The 22,670-nt window shown below is 37.8% G+C and overlaps 1 protein-coding gene across 11 annotated transcripts in view; it reads right to left on the reverse strand.

The window, feature by feature from the left end:
- Positions 1 to 3,775: 3,775 nt before the first annotated feature.
- Positions 3,776 to 22,670, reverse strand: part of LOC114318708 (S-adenosyl-L-methionine-dependent methyltransferases superfamily protein) — a 28,807-nt gene continuing 9,912 nt past the window's right edge. For 3 of the 11 annotated variants that reach the window (XM_028265645.2, XM_028265649.2, XM_082870324.1), the window contains exons 6-12: positions 12,553 to 12,711; positions 7,015 to 7,540; positions 6,177 to 6,296; positions 5,828 to 5,950; positions 4,935 to 5,041; positions 4,373 to 4,447; positions 3,776 to 4,244 (exon numbers count right to left, since the gene is read on the reverse strand). In XM_028265645.2, coding sequence (XP_028121446.2) covers positions 4,155 to 4,244; positions 4,373 to 4,447; positions 4,935 to 5,041; positions 5,828 to 5,950; positions 6,177 to 6,296; positions 7,015 to 7,540; positions 12,553 to 12,711 — 1,200 coding nt within the window. In that variant the 3' untranslated portion in view covers positions 3,776 to 4,154. The remainder of the gene's footprint in view (positions 4,245 to 4,372; positions 4,448 to 4,934; positions 5,042 to 5,827; positions 5,951 to 6,176; positions 6,297 to 7,014; positions 7,541 to 12,552; positions 12,712 to 22,670) is intronic. The other 8 variants (XM_028265650.2, XM_028265648.2, XM_028265651.2 and 5 more) reach the window with 5 other exon arrangements.

The following is a 22,670-nucleotide window of genomic DNA, read 5'->3' on the forward strand; positions in this document are numbered from 1 at the left end:
ATTAAGATCATATTTTTATTGGGAGGAGAGAAGTGAGTGATTGGGTTAGAACTCGAAAGCTATTAGAGTTTGTATTCACATTAAGGAATCAATTGGTAGGATAGGGGCGGAAGTGGGAGAGGGAGTGCAAAATGTACTTTGGTAATATCACTATCATAGTTACAATGATATCTCAATCTTGAAGTGCATTATTTGTTTTACTGTCTTCACTCACAAATAGGTACAAATAGAAATGGGACACAACTCCTAGTTCTTCTTTTCCAATTTTTGTAGTGACAAACACTATATGACACTAGTCCTGCCTAATTACCATGAAATAGAGTTAGGATTCAAATATTAAAATAAAAAATAAAAAATTAGTTGGGACTAGTTCAGTTGGTCAAAACTCGTATATTTTACTAAGAGTTCAAACCTTCAAATCTTGTTATAGGTAAGACCCCCTCCCTAGACTTGTCTCTCACATTGTCACTCTAACCCAAGCTTGATTAATATACTTGAGAGGTTCCCCTTCTCAAAATCAATTTTTTAAATTTGGATGCTTTAATATAACATTAGAATTGGGTCTTAAGCCATCTATAGTTGGTCAAATCTCTGCTAGATGTCTAATCTCTCACCCTATGTCGCCTCCATATGCTATCTGCCCCTTAGTTGCACGAAGCGGGAGCGGGAGCGGGGGCAGGGGCGGGAGCGGGAGCGGGGGCGGGATCGGGGAATCGTAGTCATTCCAAAAATTGTTGGTAGGGAGCGTTTGTATATATATTAAATAATATAATATATAAAAATATATTGTAAGATTATATATATATATTTTTCTCTAATGATAATGAAAATATATATTATAAATTTAAAAAAAAAATATATATATATATATATATATAAAATCATATGTTGAAAAATTATAATTATATACTTGTATTAAAATTTTCTCATTTATTATAAAATATTTATATTATTTTTTTATTTTATATAATATCTAATTAATTAAACACAACATAAAAACTTTAAAAATAAATAACAAATAAACATTCATTTTAAAAATAAATAAAAAATAAAAATTGAATGATTCATTTTATAGATTTTATTAAATATTTTTTATTATATATAATTTAATTAGATTTATTATTATATAACAAATTATATTATTTATTATATTTATTTATATTATTTATTATATGCTATAAACGGGAGGGGGGAGAGATACGCAAATCAGAGAGAGAGAGAGAAAAGAAGGAGGAGGAGAAGAAGCAGACGACGAAGGCGAAGGCGAAGGCGAAGAGAAGACGAAGGCGATCGACACAGATGAAGACAAAGAGAAGACGAAAGCGAAGGCTAGGGTTAGAGCAAAGGTCGAAGGCTAGGGCTAGAGCGAAGGTCGAAGTTGCGAGACCAGGTTTCTCTCTCTCTCTCTCTCTCTCCTTTACGATCCGATCTTGGACTGAATCGCGTTTCTCTCTCCACAGAAACGCGATTCTTACACGTTTCTTCCTAGGAAACGCATAATCGCGATTCTGAGTAAGAATCGCCACCTGGTTGCACGATTCTTGCAACTAAGATCTGCCCTGTATATGTAGGGAAGTATTAGACTTGTCTCATATCATCTTTCAATTTTGAGTTAGATATTTTAACACTACTTACAATTAAAAAATAAAACCTTGATCCCATTTGATTCATGACCAAAATTTGTAGACTATTTTTTGCAACCTTTTTTCAAAGTCCTGTCAACTGAATGATCTGATTCTTTTCTTTCTTTTTTTATTTAAAAAAAAAAAAAACCCCTTTAAAGTAGCAATGACAACAGTGTGAACCTGTGGAAACTGAGGACAAAGAAAAGGGCTGGACTTTGTTTGGACCCCAAGAAAATTTGAGAGACACTCATGACTTGGTTAGTTGGAGACTGACTTAGAACTTTAGAAAGAGGATTGAAGAGAATCCACTTAAAAATGACAACTTTCCACCCTACACATACGTGTTTCCTTCTCATGCATGCAATTCTCCTTCCTTTGTATATTATCTTTTCCCTTTCCTTTTTGTCAAAAGAAAAGTTCAACCTTTTCTCTCTCTTATGCTGTGTTTGGTTGAGGGATTTGAGGAGGGATTTGAAAAGGGAAATAGAAAAGGTAGGTGAAATGTGAAAAAAATATACTTACATTTCACATAGTTTCACACACCTTTTCCCTTTCCCTTTCTAAATCCCTCCTCAAATTCCCCAACCAAACACAGCATTAGGGTTGCAAAAAAAACAGAAGGATAAGTCTAAAGGCTGTAATGCAATTCCAAATTAAGATATGCTGTCTTCACTAATGTTTATCTTTTGTTCTCATATTCTATTATTACCAAAAGTAAGCCATCACTTGATTTCTCTAATTTTGTTTATTTTGAACTTTGCTTTAATTTAATGTCATTCTTTTAACTTTTGAATTCTGTTTGAATTTTGAATTTATGGAGAAAAAAAAAAGGGAAAAAGTTAATGAAGAATAAACAATTTTTTTTTTTACCTTTTCAATCTCTTTTTATCTTTATATTTTCCTTCAAAAAAAAAAAAATTCACTTTTTGTAATTAAGTGAATGCTGTCCAACTCATTAATGGAGGTAAGAAAAACTACAATGTCATAATCATATGTTTCTTAATTGGGCTAATTTTAAGAGTTTAAATTAAGAAAATGATAGCTTAAATGAGAAAAACAAAGATGGATAGAAGATAACAAGTGAAAATTTATTACCCACCCGAAAAAAGTACAAATTGATTGCATTGAAGATATGAGCAAAGTTCAAGGGTGGCTCCTTATTTCAATCTGTGTCAAGAAATCAAGGACCTCCTTTCACTGGATTGGCATTGTCATCTTCAACACATTGGGTGTTCAGCAAATGCCTGTGCGGATATTTTGGCCAAAGAAGCTAGAGTTCTTCTAACCTCTCGGCAAATCCTTTGACTACCTCCATCTTCTATTATTCCAATGTTTCTTTTTAATTTTCTTTGGGGCTTTGGTCCCCTTTGCAACCCAAAAAAAAAAATAAATTCAAGGGTCAAGATCATTATTTCAAGTCTTCCTAGTGAATGAGTAACTTCCTTACTGAGTGATTTCCGAATTTGATTCTCACTGCTGCGCTGTGCAACTTCAACAAATACAAATATGTGAATAATATTGCTTAGCAAAAGTTGACCAAGGCTTGTTTAAATTACTGTCTTAAGATGAAGAGATGTGAAAGCATCTCATTTTACTCTAACCTCAGGTTAACCTAATGATTCATGAAAGTCAGATTACATCATCACCCTTTGGTTCCTTGATGTTGCATTTGACGAAGGGGATTTTTTTTTTTTTAGGAAATTCATTTAGGTTGTATTCAAATCATGAGTTTAGGTATGGATCTGGAAAGAGAGTGAAAATGTGAGTAAAATATGAATGAAATATAACTATATAATAATTACTTTCTATTTTTTCCCCTTTTTTTGACCAAATTGGTTCCTAGATTTAAAAAAAAAAAAAAAAAAAAAATCAAAAAACAGATTTTGAAAACAAAACCAAAGTGACCTACTTACTATTACTAGCCTTTTGTTCTGTGAATGCCCTAATGCAATTAAGCATGTACAAGAAAAGGCGTCACATTATTAATCACTTTATCTATTACATTTACTGTGTATTTACTCTGAATACATATAAGAAGCGGAAAAAAAATGATGAAATCTATCTGATGAAGTAGCCTAGACAACCTCATGACTGCATAACACATTTCTAACTACTACATTTCCCGGTGATCAGTGTTTGACAAGAAGATCACTGACAACTATTTCTCTCATTTCAACCTAAAACATCCAAAACAACATATGTTTTCACATTTAAGTCAAATGACATCATGTAACTCAAATACACTGAACTAAGCAACAGTTCTAACTTGAAGCACTACAACCGAGAACATTTGGAGGTAGATAGATTAACAACACTCCACATCTCAAGAGTGAATAAAACACATCCATTTAAATATTTGAAAAAGAATACTAAGATAAATACAATAGGACAGTATTTCTTTTCTAACCTAAGCTTGTCTATCTTTTCTGCTTACCTATGCTATGCTTGCTTTTGTGTCAGGTAGAAGGAATAAGGCCCTCTACATTGATTCAACCATGACCCCCAAAGACTTGAATTCTATAGTTCTTTTCATTCCCCACCAACAGAATGGACAGAGTCAGTGACTTCTTTATTGAAGCACACCTCCTCCGGCAACCTAAAGCTTAAACAATACATTGCCTGCATGATATAGCAAATTTTGAAACCCAACAAGAGATGCATGTAAATGTGTGATTGCACATGTGTATGTGTAATTCAGAAAATATAGTTATCAAGAGAAAAAAAATATTCGTGATACTGGTTTGTACCTTGTTTGGAGCAACATCTCTAACCCTATGAAATATTGGATCTCGTATACGGCCATTCAAGGCAGACTCTGCCTCCTGCAAAACAGTTTGAAAGGAGTTTTGGTTATTATGAGCAAGAAAAAAGTACGTAAAATGAATAAGTTGTACTTAAATAAGCTCTAGTTTGTAAGTCACATGGAGAAACCTATCAGCTCCACTAATATTCAACATATAAACCCCACAACAAAGTGTGACAAGCAACAAATATAGACAAAGATGACAGATGTTATCTATACTATTATATAAGCATACAACTCACTTGACAAAACTAGATCACACATTCAGGTTTTTTTTTTTTGTCTTCCTTTTTTTCTACGTTCAGTTTTTCCCAGATGACAGTTACAATTGTCTTCCATTTCTACACATGCATCGTGTCTGTGTAGCCTTCAAGTATATTTATTATCTTCACAGTAATAAACCAAATAACATGCCTATGAATAATAGATCACAGGATAGAGGGGGGGGGGGGGGGGGGGGGGGACATAGAAGGGGGGGAACTAAATTTCTGCTGAAAGAAACTTACCGAAATTATCAATTCTTCGGTCTCATTTGCGCGCATGAAGCAATAGCAGTGAATCCAAGGTAGAGAACCTTTCCAGTATCTCCTTTGGATAAGGCCTCTAAATGCATCTGAAGAAGAAATTCTAACATTTCATACCCTTTACATATCTTTCTTAGAAAGGAAGGAAAAAAAGAAAGAAGCAAACCACTGGACATGATAAATATACGAGGAATTATCTATTTATAAAGAGCAAAAATAAATGTTTAAGCTTTCACAAGATACTCCACCCAAACATTCAACTTCCATAGCGCATTCAAGCGCACCCTTCTGAGTCACCAAGATGACAAACTAAAAGTCTAGGAATTCGGTTCATAAGGCATCCAAATGATACTTCAAAAACTAGTCTTAATGATACATAAAAGCCTGCCTAAAAGCCTTACAATTGATTTTCCTTTGACATTAGAACTGAATTTGAGGTTATTTATGTCATTTTAAACCAGGGTCATTGTGGCATCGGCTAAATATTCACAAAACTATGACTCAACAACGGGTTACTTGAAATACTAAAGTTGATACTGAGAGCTTAGGAAACAAGATTTCAGAAAATGTTTGGATTTGATTCTCCAAGTCGACTTAGATTTGTTCTTAGCAAGACTTGTTGCATGATCAGAGCAAATTAGTAGAACATAGAATGCACATATACAGGGAGTAATAATGGAAAATTGTATTTATCCCAATCAAAAGAAAGGAAGCCGAGATTTATTTCAAATTAGTTGAGAACAGGAGAAATTAAGTCTTCGGTCTTCTAGGAATAATTTCAAACTAATAGGTCAACAAAATGTCTCATCAAACTTAAAAGGACTATTAAACAGGAATGATTAATCAGAGAGAGAGAGAGATGCAAAAACATTTACCAAGAAATTGTAGGGCAGAAGCAGGTAAATTCATTATTATGTGGTTCAGATGCTCCCAGGGCTTAGTGTTGAATGAATCAGAGCCTCTCATTCGCTTATTTGTGCCCCGTCTTAACCTATCAGCTACAAAAACACCAGCACACTTAGCACTTCAAATTATGCAACAGAAACTACTAAGGCAAAGAAAATAGCTAACCAAACCAAGAGATACAGTAATTAGAGACTTCTTGGATATCAATTCAACACCAAATTATGATAAACATCAAATATATGACACAAGAGAATGGAATGCTTCATCTATGCACAAAGGAAACTAGTGTTCTCATGATGCCTTGCGTGTCCACTGTACCTTCCCGACGACTTTCAGAATGCCGTTTACCTGCAGCTACACCTGCATCTGGATTCATACATGAGCCTTCAACACCCTCCTCGTTGGTCGACTTGTTACCTTGTACTTCTTCCATCTCAACTGCAAGGATATCAAGATTTGGGCGGGTATGTTTAAGATTCCACCAAGTAACAAATGAACCTAATTATACATGTCCTCTGATTATATCTTCCAAATTGTCTACAATAACAATCCATCCTTCCCATACAAAGGGTGATTTTAATAAATAACCAAACATATGACTTGGGCTAAGGGTCAAGTTGGGAATTTTTATTACAATTACTTGGAATGAGTTTGGATAACATCTTTTTTGATTGGGTATGGCTTTGACTATTCATTGACCTCGCTAATTAGTTAAACTGAATGGTTATGGTTTACAGGAATGGTATTGTTGTCAAATTGCGAATCGAATTGTGAATCTTTTTGATAAAATAGTGAATCATGAATTGTAAAATTCACTTGTTTAACATAATATATAATTTCATATATGTGATACATATAAAAATGCAGACATGGCATTTAAAATGAAATAAATATTAGTATAACTAAATATATACATATAAAACCACATATATCAATATAATTAACTGATCTCCTTTTTTATTTTGCAAAAATAACGTTTCATGCATTATGCACACAAAACTGAATAGCACTAAATCGTAGAGAATCATACTGAATTGCAATTGAATCGTAAGATTCACTCAATTTAAGATTCAACAGTACGAATCAAATCGTTTTGGTTAAAACTCATATCGAATCGTCAATTGAAAGATTCTAACAACCACCTCAAACATCGTACCTGCCAGCTTTATGTCCTGAGATTCCTTTCCCCCATTTGCCTGTACGCAGCATTTCGCCGGAGCTTCAAGAATGGGAACATCAGATTTTTTATCAACCTCAGACGCAGGTACCGCCATCAATTGACGTATGAATTTCCTTGCATCCATATTGTATGCACAGACTAGATCATTGACCTTGTTAATCTCTGCATTAATCTCCAAATAACGAACGCTATCTGGATTTAAATCATTTGCATACACCAGGCATCCTTTCTGTGCAGCTGGAATAGCAAACGGACCAATACCAGCAAACATGTCACAAATGGTCTCCCCTGCTTGGAACTGAGAAACCAGCCTTATATGTTCATGTTCCAATCTTGAATTCCAATAGACCAAGCTGTAATCAAGCTTAAATGTTGCACCATATTGCTTCACTTCAGTAACCATGTCATCTATTCCTGTCAGTACCTCAAACTTTGGCACACGGAACTCATTGGTAATAGATCCAACTTTATTAACAACTGTTTTGATCCTGGGATGATTTTTCTGGACAAAAAAGAAAAGAAAAGTATATATAAAATAATGAAGACCAAATTGGCGAAGATGGATATTTGGAAACAAAATGTGGGAATCGTTTTTCAACACTCAAAATATTGCAAATATATATATATAGATTGCAATCAACACTGTTCTTGAACTGTTACCACCCCCAACCAACCCTTTGATGACCCCAACACTCTTGTTTTCTTTATTTGCATCCTAAAGACTTCTTGAATTTTAATGTCCCTCACATCCCTGAACTAGGACCAAGCAATATGAACAGAAAAACAAGGTCAAAGACAAAAAAAGATGAAGCAAAAAGGCGATGCATAAATATCTCTCCAAGGAAAATAGAGTATTTAAGTCATGCAAGCACCAGTAGTATTCAAATGTGGGAACAGCATGAAAGACCCAAACGAACAAGAAAAGAATCAGTTGAAGTGATTGAGACTCATGGTTGAACAAGAATTTAAACTTTTGAAGAACTGGCAACTCAAAGCAAGAACTGCTTTGCCAACATTCATTTGAAATAAGGACAAGTGAATATCTATCTCACCATAAATTTTTTAGATTAGATGCAATTAGAAATAAACAACTTTAACAGGCGAAATCCAACTTTAAATTATTTGAAGAAAAATCTTCTTAAACTATAAATAACAAAATATGAACTTCAGAAGCTAATGAAAGGAACACCATTACTTTGGCACAAACAACTGCATAGTCCCAAATTTCAAATATGCCAGCGATTGAGGGCGAATTGTACAACATTGAGGCTGATAATTAGGATCTCTTAACCCTACTTGCCTGTCAAATTATATATTTTATGCCTATTTAATGTCAATCAGGTTGGATACAATGGGAGCATAAGATGAGCAAAAATGTAGAAATTGTAGATAAAAATGCTTCCCGCATGTGCTAAGGACTATTCCCGTACGTGCGGCCCATCCATCGCAGCCAAACAAAGCCTAAGGAAATTGCACGTGCGGAGGCCCATTCCCACACGTGCGGTGGAATTTCCTGCACGTGCGGCCGTACCTCGGGAAGCGTGCCAGATGTTCTGAATGTGGGGAAAAGCTGGAGATATAAAAAGCAGAAGGAAAGATTGGATTAGGGTTCTGATTAATTTTCAAAGAGAGAGGCTAGGGTTTGGAAAAAAAAAAAAAAGAACTTGAAGTTTTCTAGGGTTTTGATGAAACCCTAGCCAAGCAAATAGGTTTTCTTTTTGGTTTTCTTTTATGCAATAGTTTGAACAATTGTATGGTTCTCAAGAAGTTTTCAAATACAATTTTTCATTATTTCTTCAAGTATTCTTTTTTTTGTGATTGTTGAATGCTTTCTATACAATAGTTTTCTATTCTTTCATGTTTAAGGTATAAGACGAGCCATACTACGAGGGACGAGTCGTGTTGCTACTCTAGTTTAGAGTGAACGACTCGTACTACTTGAGATGGTTCGTGTCTATACATTGAACGTGTTAATTTTCTTTATAAATGCTTTGAGTTTGTAGTTGCGAAATATTATTTAGTTCGAACCATAACATAACTGAGTCTCAAATTGAAGTCTTATTTATGTAACTAGTGGTGAATTCATTACCCTAGGTTTTTTTCAAAAATCAATAAATTCTAATTTTATTTATAATTGCTTAGTTTAATATTTTAGTTTATTTTAGTTATTACTAGTTTATGAATCATCATCTTTTTAATCAAAATTGAATTAGGAATTTAACAATTAAATTAGTTTAATTTATCGTTTGTCCTAGTGAATCGATACCTGAACTTACCACTATTCTAAGGAATTTGTTATAGTTTAGTGTTTATATTTGGTGTGTGAAACGACCTATCAAAGTTTGGCGCCGTTGCCAGGGACTTCTGCCGAAACTAATTAATTTAAAGTTACATTATTATTTTAATTTTTAATTTAGGATTTTATGCTTTCGTGTTGCTAAGTGTGCAGAGTTTTTGCAAGTGGAGCTATCATTGAAGTGCAAGCGGAGCGCAACCGAGCTTTAAAAACAAATCACAGCACTAAAGTGTTAAAAAAGAAGAAGCAAATACTCGCAAACAAAGCATCAAAGTGCTAAACATAGAAAGCTCAAGTGGAGATTGGAGATTGGAGACAACAGTCTACACATCAAGCACCCGCAAGATAAGTAAAGCGTTGTGAGTATTTTTCTCCTTTCGTATTTTGCTTTCATAACTTAGTGCACAAGAGTAGGAACCTAGTGTGTGTGTGTGTGTGTGTGTGTGTGAGAGAGTGGTGTATGCACGGGCACCATTCTTGCAGCCCTGAATTGGGTAAATATGTTGGCTTATTTTAAATGGAAAAAATCACAACCTTCATCTGATCTCACTCTTCTCAAAAGAAAAATATTAAATTTTACTCAGGAAGTGGATGAGCTATTTTGCCATTGTTGAGAACAATACAAGAGCTATGTAGATGCTTGTCCACAACATGCCTAAAAAATGACTCAACTCATTGCTTTCTTTTACAATGGGTTAAACTATCAAACAAATCAATTTGTAGACACAATGTGGTCAACTGAAAATTTTGAGATGCTCCCCGTTGAGGTGTGGATTTCTTTTAACCAACTCGTTCAAAACTTTCATAAGAGTGCATGTTGTGAGATTTTTGAAAAAGAGTTGCAAATTGAACCTAGTGAAGCCACAACACATCTCTCCAGTGATCTAACAACTGACATGGAGTTAGTATTTTTGTCACTTGAACCTACTGTTGCACCCAAAGATATGACAAAAACTCTCCTCATAGTTTTGGCCTCTCATGTGGACAAAATTAATAGGGATTTAATTGTAGAAAATTATAGTGATTAAGTAAATCAGCATGGGTGGGATTTTATCTTAGGTTTTGATCTTATTGTTTCCATCCATCAGATTTCTTTACACACTCTACTTTCCACAAACATATTTCTCCACTCAGTTAATCATCCTCCCACAAGTCATTTACAACCTAGTCCCGCATTATTGGAGGGGTTGATTTATTTTCATTACAGGGATCCATATCTCATAAATTGGAAGAAAAGGCAAAAATAAGTTTGTGTTGATATTTGGTTGAACACAATATATTTAGCTCTTCTCGGGAGGAAACCTGAGCATTTTAGTTTTAGTTCTTTATTTGTTTTTTGTATGTTTTCAGTGTGGTGTGTCAGCGCCAAATAGATGAGTACACCTTTAAATGGAACTGCTGAGTACGACCTAACAAGTTTGGTTTGAGGTAGATTACTTAAAGGAAGATCAACATGAAGCCTTGGATTCCAACCCAAAAAAAAAAATATAATATTTGTTGTGTTTATTTTCTAACCCTTTTACAGGTATAGTTCCTTCCAGTTGGGGAGCATCTTTTTCTGCATTTCAGGGATGTATTATTTATTGTGTTTTAATTCCCTTTCCTTTTACTGTTTTTGTCAATCCTATTTGGTATATGCCATTGAGGCCATTGTCATTTAAGTTAGGGGGAAAGACTTTTGTTTTTGGTTTAACAAATATTTAGATATATTGCATGCTATTGTTTTTGTCTTAAAAACAAATAAAAAACAAAAAAATACAAAAAACAAAAGACAAAAATAGTGTTTTGTGTAGTGTGCGTGATTGCGTTTCGTGTCTAGGAGACTTTAAATCCTTTAAAGGTGTAATTCCTTTTGTGTTAGCTGTGCCCGAACGACATCTGACGGTCTGGTATAGCCACCTAACTGTGATTGTAGTGAGTTCCTAGGAGACCAACTGAGATGGTGGAAACTAGACTTGTATGAAAAGGGTTTATTGGGTAAAGACTCGCATGTGATGTTTGCACTAGGATAGTTGCTTGTGGTTGTGGTATTAGTACACTCATCATGCATATGCCTTGATTCATATGAACACATTATCATAGCGGTGACCTCTTTATTATAATCCCTGGTGTACATCATTGATAATTGCTAGGGTTGCAGAAAAGAATAAATCCTTGATTCTCGAAAAAAAAAAAAACACTTGACTTGTTTGGGTTCATAACCTCTTTAACTCGAGTTATTAAGCCTATAGGGGTGTCTCTACACCTAGTGCCTCAAAACCGTCTAGTTTGGAAGTCATTGACCCAATACTTTACATGGGTTAATTAGAAAGCTTACGGGACCTAAACATTGCACAATTAAGGAAAATAAAGAAAATGACTTATTCGGGTTTGTAGCCTTTTCAGCTCGAGTTATTAAGCCCGTATGGGTGTCTTCACACCTAGTGCCCTAAAACCGTTTGGTTTGGGAGTCATTGGCCCAATGCTTGTTACATGGGTTGATTAGAAAACTTAATGGATTAGGACATTGCAAATTCTTTAAAAAAAAAAAAAAGTTTGAGAATTTTGGTTGCAAGTTTAGTTTTTCTATATATGTTGGGTGTTATTGTGAATTACACTATTATAGTGGACAGTTAACTAGTTATATGGATTGCACTTTACACTGAGGGTACTAATGATGTATCTACTAGCATTTACAAATACATGAAACTTAATTTTTGTAATACTGAATTGCGATATTTGCTCAATAGATTCCTTTATGCTTGTCTAATGTGCCTTCAATGACTCATCATGTCTTAATTGTGCATTGTAGTAGCAAATAAATTAATTCTTGAGTTGTGTAGTGTGATTAATTGTTGTTGGGCAGATGCGAATATGTTAATGTTTGTGGGTATCATTTATGGAAACCCTCACGAGACTATATTCGTCCACTTGGGGTAATTTTGTGGTTTAAAAGCTTGTTACATATGCTAAATGCAATCGTTTTTCCCACGAAAGAGGAGGTAGCTAAATTTTGTTTATCTTTCTTTATTCCTTACTTGAGGACTACCAAGTTGTAAGTTGGGGGATGTAATTAAGGCTGAATTGTACAACAATGGAGCCGATACTTAGGATCTCTTAACCCTACTTGCCTATCAAATTATACATTTTATGCATGTTTAATGTCAATCAGGTTGGACACAGTGGGAGCATAAAATGAGCAAAAATGCAGAAATTGTAGAGAAAAATGCTTCCCGCACGTGCAGCCCATCCATCGCAGCCAAACAGAGCCTAAGGAAATTGCATGTGCGAAGGCCCATTCCCACATGTGCGGAACCTCGCCGCATGTGTGGTGGAATTTCCCGCACGTGCAGCTGTACCTCAAGGAGCGCGCCTGATGTTTTGAATGTGGGGAAAAGCTGGAGATATAAAAGGCAGAAGGAAAGACTGGATTAGGGTTCTGATTAATTTTCAAAGAGACAGAGGCTAGGGTTTGGAAAAAAAAAAAGAACTTGAAGTTTGAATGTCTCCCATGGTGGCTTCTTTTCCCTCCACCTCTTCCCACACCTCCATGAGTAGTTAGGCTCCCCTTTCCAGGGTTTTGATGAAACCCTAGCCAAGTAAATAGATTTTCTTTCTAGTTTTCTTTTATGTAATGGTTTGAACAATTGTATGGTTCTCAAGAAATTTTTAAATACAATTTTCCATTATTTCTTCAAGTATTCTTCTTTCTGTTGAATGCTTTCCATACAATAATTTTCTATTTTTTCATATTTAAGGTATAAGACGAGCCATACTACGAGGGACGAGTCGTGTTGCTATCTTAATTTAGAGTGAACGACCCGTACTACTTGAGATGATTCGTGCCTATACATTAAACGTGTTAATTTTCTTGATAAATGCTTTGAGCTTGTAGTTGCAAAGTATTATTCAGTTCGAACCGTAGCATAATTGAGTCTCAAATTGAAGCCTTATTTATGTAACTAGTGGTGAATTCATTATCCTAGGTTTTTATCAAAAATCAGTAAATTCCAATTTTACTTATAATTGCTTAGTTTAATCTTTTAGTTATTCCTAGTTTATGAATCATCATCTTTGTAATCAAAATTGAATTAAGAATTTAACAATTAAATTAATTTAATTTACCGTTTGTCTCTGTGGATCAATACCTGGACTTACCACTATTCTAAGGAATTTGGTCTACTTTAATTTTATTTTAAGTTTCATTTATTACAAAAAAAAAAAAAAAAATGATGAGAATTGCATGTGGTGCATCAGTGGGAAGACTTGTGCTTTAATATCTTACTTTATTCTCATGCTGGTTTCACGGGCATATGTGTATGTTTTTGGTGTGTGAAGGACATTAGTCGGAGGATATCCACCTGGGCCTCCAAAATGGCCAGAGATTCGTCCTCCTTGGCTCCACCGCTGTCACCACCACCGGTTGAGTTGCCACGACCGGATTGGGCTTCACGCCCGCTTCACAAGCTCACACAATTCAACTATTTTCAGAATGACCCAGTCATCTCCTAGGCTATTGAGCAACTCCACCTCCGGCAAGAGTTGGGCCTTTGTACTGTTACGACGCCCACTTATCCTCGTTTAGTACAGCTCTTCTACCAGAACATGTATGAGTTGCTCACTAGTGCAGGACTTCTGTCCATTATTGATGGCCACATCGTCAGCATCACAAAATCCATGATTGCCTAAGTGTTAGGTTTCTTTGCCAAGTCGGACGACCAGCCCTTCTCGGAAGTTGAGGGTCGACAACCCATACACAGCCTCATCCAAAGTACTTCCCGAGGGCCTACTGTGTCGCTTACACGTGTTTGTGCCGGAGCAAGTTGCCTGGCATATTATTCATTGACTCAGTGACACATAAGAATGCCCTTCCACTTGGGCATAAAGCTGAGCGCCGAATGGAGTTTGTCCGGATCCTACATGGTTATCAAGTGCCGCTTGAGCACGTAATCTGGATACATATGCACAAATTTCTGCAGGAGACCGTTCAGCCTCAACCTATGCAAAACCCGACTTGGCGCTTGCCATTTGCCAGCTTGCTCACACTTCTCTTCGAGCTGAACAACCTCCCAATTGGTCCGACTGAGAAGATCGACACTGCTTATCCGACTTTCGGGCAGCAGGAATGGCAGCATAGATTATCCCGCATCCTGCAACAAGTTGGTGCCCCGATTGATGAGTCCCATGACTGACCGACCACCTCTTGCCTCCCCAAGCGGATCTACTATACATGACTCGCGAGGAGTACTTACAGTTGTAGCACTTTGTGGATCAGGTTCACAGTACTCTTCACGATCACCACCAGATCCTCATAGGGTTGTGCACGGATTTTCAGGTGCATCAAGACTATGCTCAAGTGACTTTCGACCAGCTCAGCGCCCGCTAGCTCGACATTCAGCAATTAGTTGCCTCACTGCACACTGACTTTTATACATATCGAGAGTCGAGCCAACAGTGTTTGACCAACTGGCGCCTGGGTTCAGAACGAAGCGTTCGAGACGCGGTCATTAATGAATGCCTTGTTTGCCTATCATTTCCCCCTACTGCCACCACCGGATTCTCAATAGTACCAGACTATCTTTTTCTTTCTCTTTTATTTGTTTCTCTTTTCAAAAAAAAAAAAAAAGTGTGTGCGTGTGATGCTATTTGCCAACCTGGATGTGCCCTTACAATATCTGGTAATATTCTGTTTTTCCTATTTACTTCGCATCTGTTTCCATTGAGGACAATGTTATATTCAAGTTGGGGGATGAGGGTATTTTCTTTTGTGTATTCTTGTTTGGCTCATAATTCATGCTTATACCTACTTCACTTGATTGCATTACTTCAGTTGATGTTGACTTGTTGCTAGTAGGGTGATGATATTTGCATATGTTAATTGGGGAACATAGTAGACTTATATGAAAAGGGTTTATTGGGTAAACACTCGCATGTGATGTTTGCACTAGGATAGTTGTTTGTGGTTGTGGTATTAGTACACTTATCATGAGTATGCCTTGATTCATATGAACACACTATCATAGTGGTGACCTCTCTATTATAATCCCTAGTGTACATCATTGATAATTGCTAGTGTTGCAGGAAAGAATAAATGACTAGCCTTGATTCTCAAAATAAATCAATTAAAAAAAAAAAAAATACACTTGGGATTCGTTTGGATTCGTAGCCTCTTTAAATCTTGTCTGTATTTGTTAGGAGTTATTATGAGTTACATTGGGCTATTATAATGGTGAGTTAACTAGTTATGGAGATTGTATGTTACATCGAGATTACTGATAATGTGTTCTACTAGCATTCACAAATATATAGAACTTGATTTGTGTAATACTGAATTGTGGTCTCTACTCAATAGATTCCTTCATGCTTGATTACTATGCTTTCAATGACTCATCATGCTTGAATATTGCACTGTAGTGGCACAATAGTTAATTCTTGAGTGGTATGGTGTGATTGATTGTTGTTGGATAGATGTGAACATGTTCATATTTGTGGGTATCATTTTTGGAAACCCTCACGAGACTTTACTCGTCCATTTAGGTAACTTTGTGGTTTAAAGACTTGTTGCATACACTAAATGCAACTATTCTTCCTACGAAAGAGGAGATAGTTAGATTTTGTTTAAGTTTATTTTTCTTTCTTCATTCCTTACTTGAGGACTAGCAAGTTGTAAGTTGGGGTATGTAATTAAAGCCAAATTATGCAACACTAAGGCCGTTAATTAAGATCTCTTAATTTTACTTGCTTGTTATACATTTTATGCCTGTTTAATATCAATCAGGTTTGTACACAGTGGGAGCATAAAATGAGCAAAAATGCAGAGAAAATTGCTTCCTGCACGTGCAGAGACCCATTCCCACCACAAGAAGAATCTACCATTTGGTAGTGAGGCTCAGTTAAGCCATAGTAAAATGTCTGAAAAAGTTGCCAATCAGGCACTTGGTGGTGGGAACACTGTTGGAGAAGGTCACAAAGTCTCTCCCATGTCTCATGAAATTGCTCGCCATCAATTTGAGCAAAATTGGTGATGGTTCGCCTGATAGAATTTCACCAATGAGGCCCTAATGTTGCGACTGTTCCCATTTTCACTGAAGGACAAAGCCAAACATTGGCTGAACTCCTCACCTGCTAATTATGTCACCACATGGGACCAATCACAGCAGAAGTTCTTGGAGAAGTACTTTCCCATTGGTAAGACAAACCAACTCAGGCGAGCCATCACCAATTTTGCTCAAATTGATGGCGAGCAATTTCATGAGACATGGGAGAGACTTCGTGACCTTTTCCAACAATGTCCCCACCACCAAATGCTTGGTTGGCAACATGTTCAGACCTTTTATTATGGCTTAACTGAGCCTCACCGCCAAATGGTGGATTCTTCATGTGGTGGGAATGGGCCTCCGCACGTGCGAGAAGCAATTTTCTCTACATTTTTGCTCATTTTAAGCTTCTACTATGCACAAACTTAATTGACATTAAACAGGCATAAAATGCATAGTTTGACAAGCAAGTAAAGTTAAGAGATCCTAATTAACGGTCTCAATGTTGCACAAATCGGCCTTAATCACATCCCCCAACTTATAAATTGCTAGTCCTCAAACAAAGAATAAAGAAAGAAAAATAAACTTAAACAAAATCTAACTATCTTCTCTTTCGTGGAAAGAACGGTTACATTTACCGTATGCAACAAGCTTTTAAACCACAAAGTTATCTCAAGTGGACGAGTAAAGTCTCGTGAGGGTTTCCAAAAATGATACTCCCAACTCGAGTTGAAAAGGCTACGGATCTGAACAAGTCATTTTCATTATTTTTCCTTAACTGTGCAATGTCTAAGTCCCTTAAGCTTTCTAATTAACCCATGCAACAAGTATTGGGCCAATGACTCTCAAACCAGACGGTTTTAAGGCACTAAGTATAGAGACACCCTACAGGCTTAATAACTCGAGTTAAAGAGGCTACGAACCCAAGCGAGTCCACTGTTTGTTTGTTTTTTTTTTTCCTCTGTTTTTTTTTTTTGATTTATTTTGAGAATCAAGGCTAGTCATTTATTCTTTCCTGTAACAATAGTAATTATCAATGACGTACACCAGGGATTATAATAGAGAGGTCACCACTATGATAGTGTGTTCATATGAATCAAGGCATACTCGAAATAAGTGTACTAATACCACAACCACAAACAACTATCCTAGTGCAAACATCACATGCGGGTGTTTACCCTATAAACCCTTTTCATATAAGTCTACTATGCTCCCCAATTAACATATGCAAATTTCATCACCCTACTAGCAACAAGTCAACATTAACTGAAGTAATGCAATCAAGTGAAGTAGGTATAAGCATGAATTATGAGCCAAATAGAAATGCACAAAAAAAAATACTCTCATCTCCCAACTTGAATATGACATTGTCCTCAATGGAAGCAGATGCGAAGTAAATAGGAAAAAGAGAATATTACCAGATATTATAGGGGCACATCCAGGTAGGCAAATAGCAACACGCGCACGCATTTTTTTTTTTTAAAAAAAGAGAAAGAGAAACAAATAAAAGAGACAGAAAAAAGAATAGTCTGGTACTACTGAGAATCTGGTGGTGGCGGTGGGAGGAAATGCTGGGCAAACAAGGCATTCATCAATGACCGCGTCTTGAACGCTTCGTCCTGAACCCGGGCGCCGAGCTGGTCAAAACGCTGCTAGCTCGACTTTTGATATGTATAAAAGTCAGTGTACAATGAGGCAACTGACTGCTGAATGTCGAGCTGGCAGGCATTGAGCTGGTCGAAAGCCGCCTAAGCATAGTCCCGATGCGCCTGAAAATCTATGCGCAACCCCATGAGGCTCTGGTGGTGATCGTGAAGAGTACTGTAAACCTGATCTGCAGAGTGCTGAAGCTATAAGTACTCTTCGTGAGTTATGTATAATGGGTTCACATGGGGAGGCATAAGAGAGGCAGGAGGAGGTGGTTGGTCGGGCATGGGGTCATGGGCCTCATCAACCAGGGCATCAACTTGTTGCGGGATGCGGGATAAGCTATGCTACCATTCCCACTGCCCGAAAGTCGGATAAGCAGAGTCGATTTCCTTAGTCGGATCAATTGGGAGGCCGTTCAGCTCGAAGAGAACTGTGAGCAGGTTGGCAAATGGCAAGGGTCAAATTTGTAAGAATTTATGTATTATTGATTGATGTTTTTGTGTATTTATTACAATGATTCATGATTCCTATATATAGAAGAGGGTGAGTGTGTAGTAGGTAAGGAGTAGGTGAAGTGGAGGTGGTAGTGGTGTAGTGGGTTAGGTTTAGTGGAGTAGGTGAGGTGGTAGTGGTGTAGTGGGTTAGGTTTAGTGGAGTAGGTTTAAGTGGGTGAAGTAGGTGGAGAGTAGGTGGATTTTAACAGCCCCCCGCAAACTCAAGGGGAATAGGAACTAACCAACTTGAGTTTGGAGAGAGTAACAAAACAAGAAAATACATAAAAATAAAAGAGGATAAGAGACACTGTATGGTCGTGTCAGACCATTGGTGAAGACACTGGATGGTGGTGTCATAACGTTGTAGAGGACACTGTATGGGGGTGTCATAACCATGTAGAGGACACTGTATGGTGGTGTCATAACGGTGTAGAGGACACTGGATGGCGGTGTCAGACCGATGTAGAAGACAGTTTATGGGGTCATGTCGGACCGTTGTAGCAGACACTGTGTGGTCGTGTCAGACCGATGTAGAAGACAGTTTATGGGGTCATGTCGGACCGATGTAGAAGACAGTTTACGGGGTCATGTCGGACCGTTGTAACAGACACTGTTGTGACAATTGTTGTGACAGTTTACGGAGTCTTGCTGGACCCTTGTAGAAACTAACCGGAATCAATGTCGGGACAGTTTACAGAGTCTTGTCGGACCCATAAAGGAGCTAACCGGAATTAATGTCGGGACAGTTTACAGAGTCTTGTCGGACCCATGAAGGAGCTAACCGGAATCAATGTCGGGACAGTTTACAGAGTCTTGTCGGACCCTTAAAAAGTCGCACCCTCAAAAGGTGTGCCCAATCTTTCAAAAGGCGTGCCATCAAAAGGCGTGCCCAATCTATAAAAAGGCGTGCCATCAAAAGGCGTGCCCAATCCATAAAAAGACGTGCCATCAAAAGGCGTGCCAAGTTGTCGGCGAGCGCCGAGCGACTCATGATGCGCGTGTCTGCCTCTTCGTCAAGGTCTTTATAAATCGAAGCGGAGGCTGAGGCTGAGGCAGAAAACCCGCTAAAAAACTCTGAAAAAAATTCTTCGTTGTCTGAGACAAAAAAACCTGCGAAAATCCTTTGAAAAACCCTTTGTGTTCTGAGAGAGATACTCTGTAACACTCTGTTGCCAATCCTTCTCTGAAAGTACCAGTCGGAAATCGCTGCCTTCGCTGAAACACACAGTAACCCAAAAACATGGCCTCTTCTTCCCGTCCAGCTACCCAGAACATGGCCTCCTCTTCCCGTGGTCTACTCACGCTCTTTCCAGACCTGAACGAGTCCACAAGAGAAATAACTGGTGCGGTGGCCAGTGAACCTCAACCAAACACCTCTGGTTTTGCTCCGTTGAACTTTTCGATGCGGTCGGTGGAGCAAAAAATGGTGGTGCAAACTGATATTGAGGCCAATCAGTATACTCTGAAGTCATGCGTGGAAACCATGACTGCGGTCACAAATTTGTCGCACCGGCTGCAGAGCAGGACAAATGAGGTGCAACAGTTAAACTCCCAGCTGGCTCTGCTCTAACGCATGTATAAGGATGCGCGAGCAGAGATTAGTGTGCTAAAGGCGGAAAATAAGGAGCTGAAGCGGAAGGCCACCGTTATGTTCCGATTTGGAGGGCCGCCATATGCTGCAGTGGAGGAGCAGGGAGTAGTGATCATGCCCAGTGGAGTGGGAAACATGGAGGCAATACCGGCAAGGGCCGCCCAGGACGGAGGCAAGAAGAAAAGACCGGCGGCGGAGTAGAGAAAAATCCCACTGTGGGTGTGGTTGTTGTGTTGTTGTTGTTGTTGTTGTAAAATGGTGATCGGGGTTGATCCCGAGATGAATAAAATGAGTGTATTGTGCAAATCCAAATGGCGTGAAGGGACAAGACGGAGCAGAAGAATTAGATGGAATAAATAGAAGGTTTTTTTTTTTTTTTTTTTTTTTTTTAAGAAAAGATAAAAAGTTGAGGTACAGGAAAAGTGGGGCGGTGGAAAGAAGAAAAAGAGAAAAAAAAAATATGATGATGGTGGTGGATGGAAAATATATTAAAATGGAAAAGTATATATATATAATAATAATAAGAATAGTGAATTGGGTGGCCCGAGAGGTTCAATGCATTTGCTGATTTATTTATTTATTTTATTTGTTTTGGGTAGAGTGGATCACATGGGTGAGGAATGATAATAAACACAATGCATATTTGTTTATGATGATGGTGGTGGATGGAAAATAGTTTAAAATGGTTATGATTGGAATAAGATAGAGCTAGGAACCAGAAGAGATACCATTCATTCCCCTGGGCCCATTTTGACTGATGAGGGTAATGAAAATCATGGAGATGATATGGGCAGTGAGATGCACGAAGACACCGAAGAGCTCAATGCATTGCTGTACTCTGATGATGAGTACGGCGATGGCGATTATTCTGAAGATGGCGAAGAAGCAAGCACTGGACATTCGCCCAGTATGATGACTCTGTATGCTCTGTTTGATGGAGGTTATGATGTGCCACCACTCATGAACACTGCTGCAAGCTCTGTTAAACCCCAAAAATGCTTCGATTATGAAGACGATGCGCAATCTAGTTGTGCGGATGGCAAAAATAGCGGTCTTGGAGAATCGGGTTTGTTCTCAGGTAACAAGAGATCAAGGACAGAAGGTGGTGATTTTAAAGAATTCAACTGAGCTGCCAGAGACACAGAGGAAGAGAGAGGTTTGAATTGGTTGAGATCCGGCGGGCGGTCAAGGCAAGGTTGCCGCCCGCCGGAAGGCGAAGAACACCAAGATCTTTAACCTTGCTCTGATACCATGTAAGAATTTATGTATTATTGATTGATGTTTTTGTGTATTTATTACAATGATTCATGATTCCTATATATAGAAGAGGGTGAGTGTGTAGTAGGTAAGGAGTAGGTGAAGTGGAGGTGGTAGTGGTGTAGTGGGTTAGGTTTAGTGGAGTAGGTGAGGTGGTAGTGGTGTAGTGGGTTAGGTTTAGTGGAGTAGGTTTAAGTGGGTGAAGTAGGTGGAGAGTAGGTGGACTTTAACAAAATTAGATTCTACATAGATTGAGGCTGAACGGCCTCCTGCAGAAATTTATGCATATGCATCCAGATCACGTGCTCAAGCAGTACCTAATAGCCATGTTGGTAACCATGTAAGACCCGGGCAAACTCCATTCGGTGCTCAACTTTATGCCCAAGTGGAAGGGCATTCATATGTATCACTGAGTCCATGAATAATAAGCGGCCAGGCAACTTGCTCCGGTGCATACACGTGCAACTTGCGTTACCGTGGGCCCCCGGGAAGTACTCTTGGATGAGGCGGTGTATGGGTTGTTAACCCTCAACTTCCGGGAAGGGCTGGTCATCCGGCTTGACAAAGAAACCTAACACTCAGGCAATCATGGATTATGTGATGCTGACGATGTGGCCATTAATAATGGACATAAGTCCTGCACTAGTGAGCGACTCGTACATATTCTAGTAGAAGAGCCGTACCAGACGAGGATAAGTGGGCACCGTAACGGTGCAAAGGCCCAACTGTTGTCGGAGGTGGAGTTGCTCAACGGCCCAATAGGTGACTGGGTCATTCTGAAAATAGTTGATGTTGAACTGTGTGAGCTTGTGAAGCGGGCGTGAAGCCCACTCTGGTCGTGGCAACTCAACCGGTGATGGTGGCGAGAATGGTGGTGATGGTGGCGGCTATGGCGCCGAGGAGAACGAACCTCTAACCTTTTGGAGACCTAGGTGGATATTCGTCGACTCATGTCCTGCACACACCAAAAACATACACATATACCCGTGGAACTAGCATAAGAATAAAGTAAAATATTAAAGCACAAGTCTACCCACTGATGTACCATATGTAATTCTCATCATTTTTCTTTTTCTTTTCTTTTCTTTTTTGTAATCAATGAAACCTAAAATAAAATAAAATAAAAAATGAACTAAACTAGATATATGCATGTAAATTAAACTAGTTACCTAACTATGGTATAATAAAACACATTAACACTTTATTTAAATAACTAATGACTAAACAAATAAAAACGAACTACACTAACAAGTAATGAATTAAACTAACAAGTAATGAATAAAATAATAGAATAAATAAATAAATAAACAACTAAATAAATAAATAAA

This window comes from Camellia sinensis, chromosome 5 (assembly GCF_055761805.1).
Source record: "Camellia sinensis isolate YWXY chromosome 5, ASM5576180v1, whole genome shotgun sequence".
Lineage (NCBI taxonomy): Eukaryota > Viridiplantae > Streptophyta > Magnoliopsida > Ericales > Theaceae > Camellia > Camellia sinensis.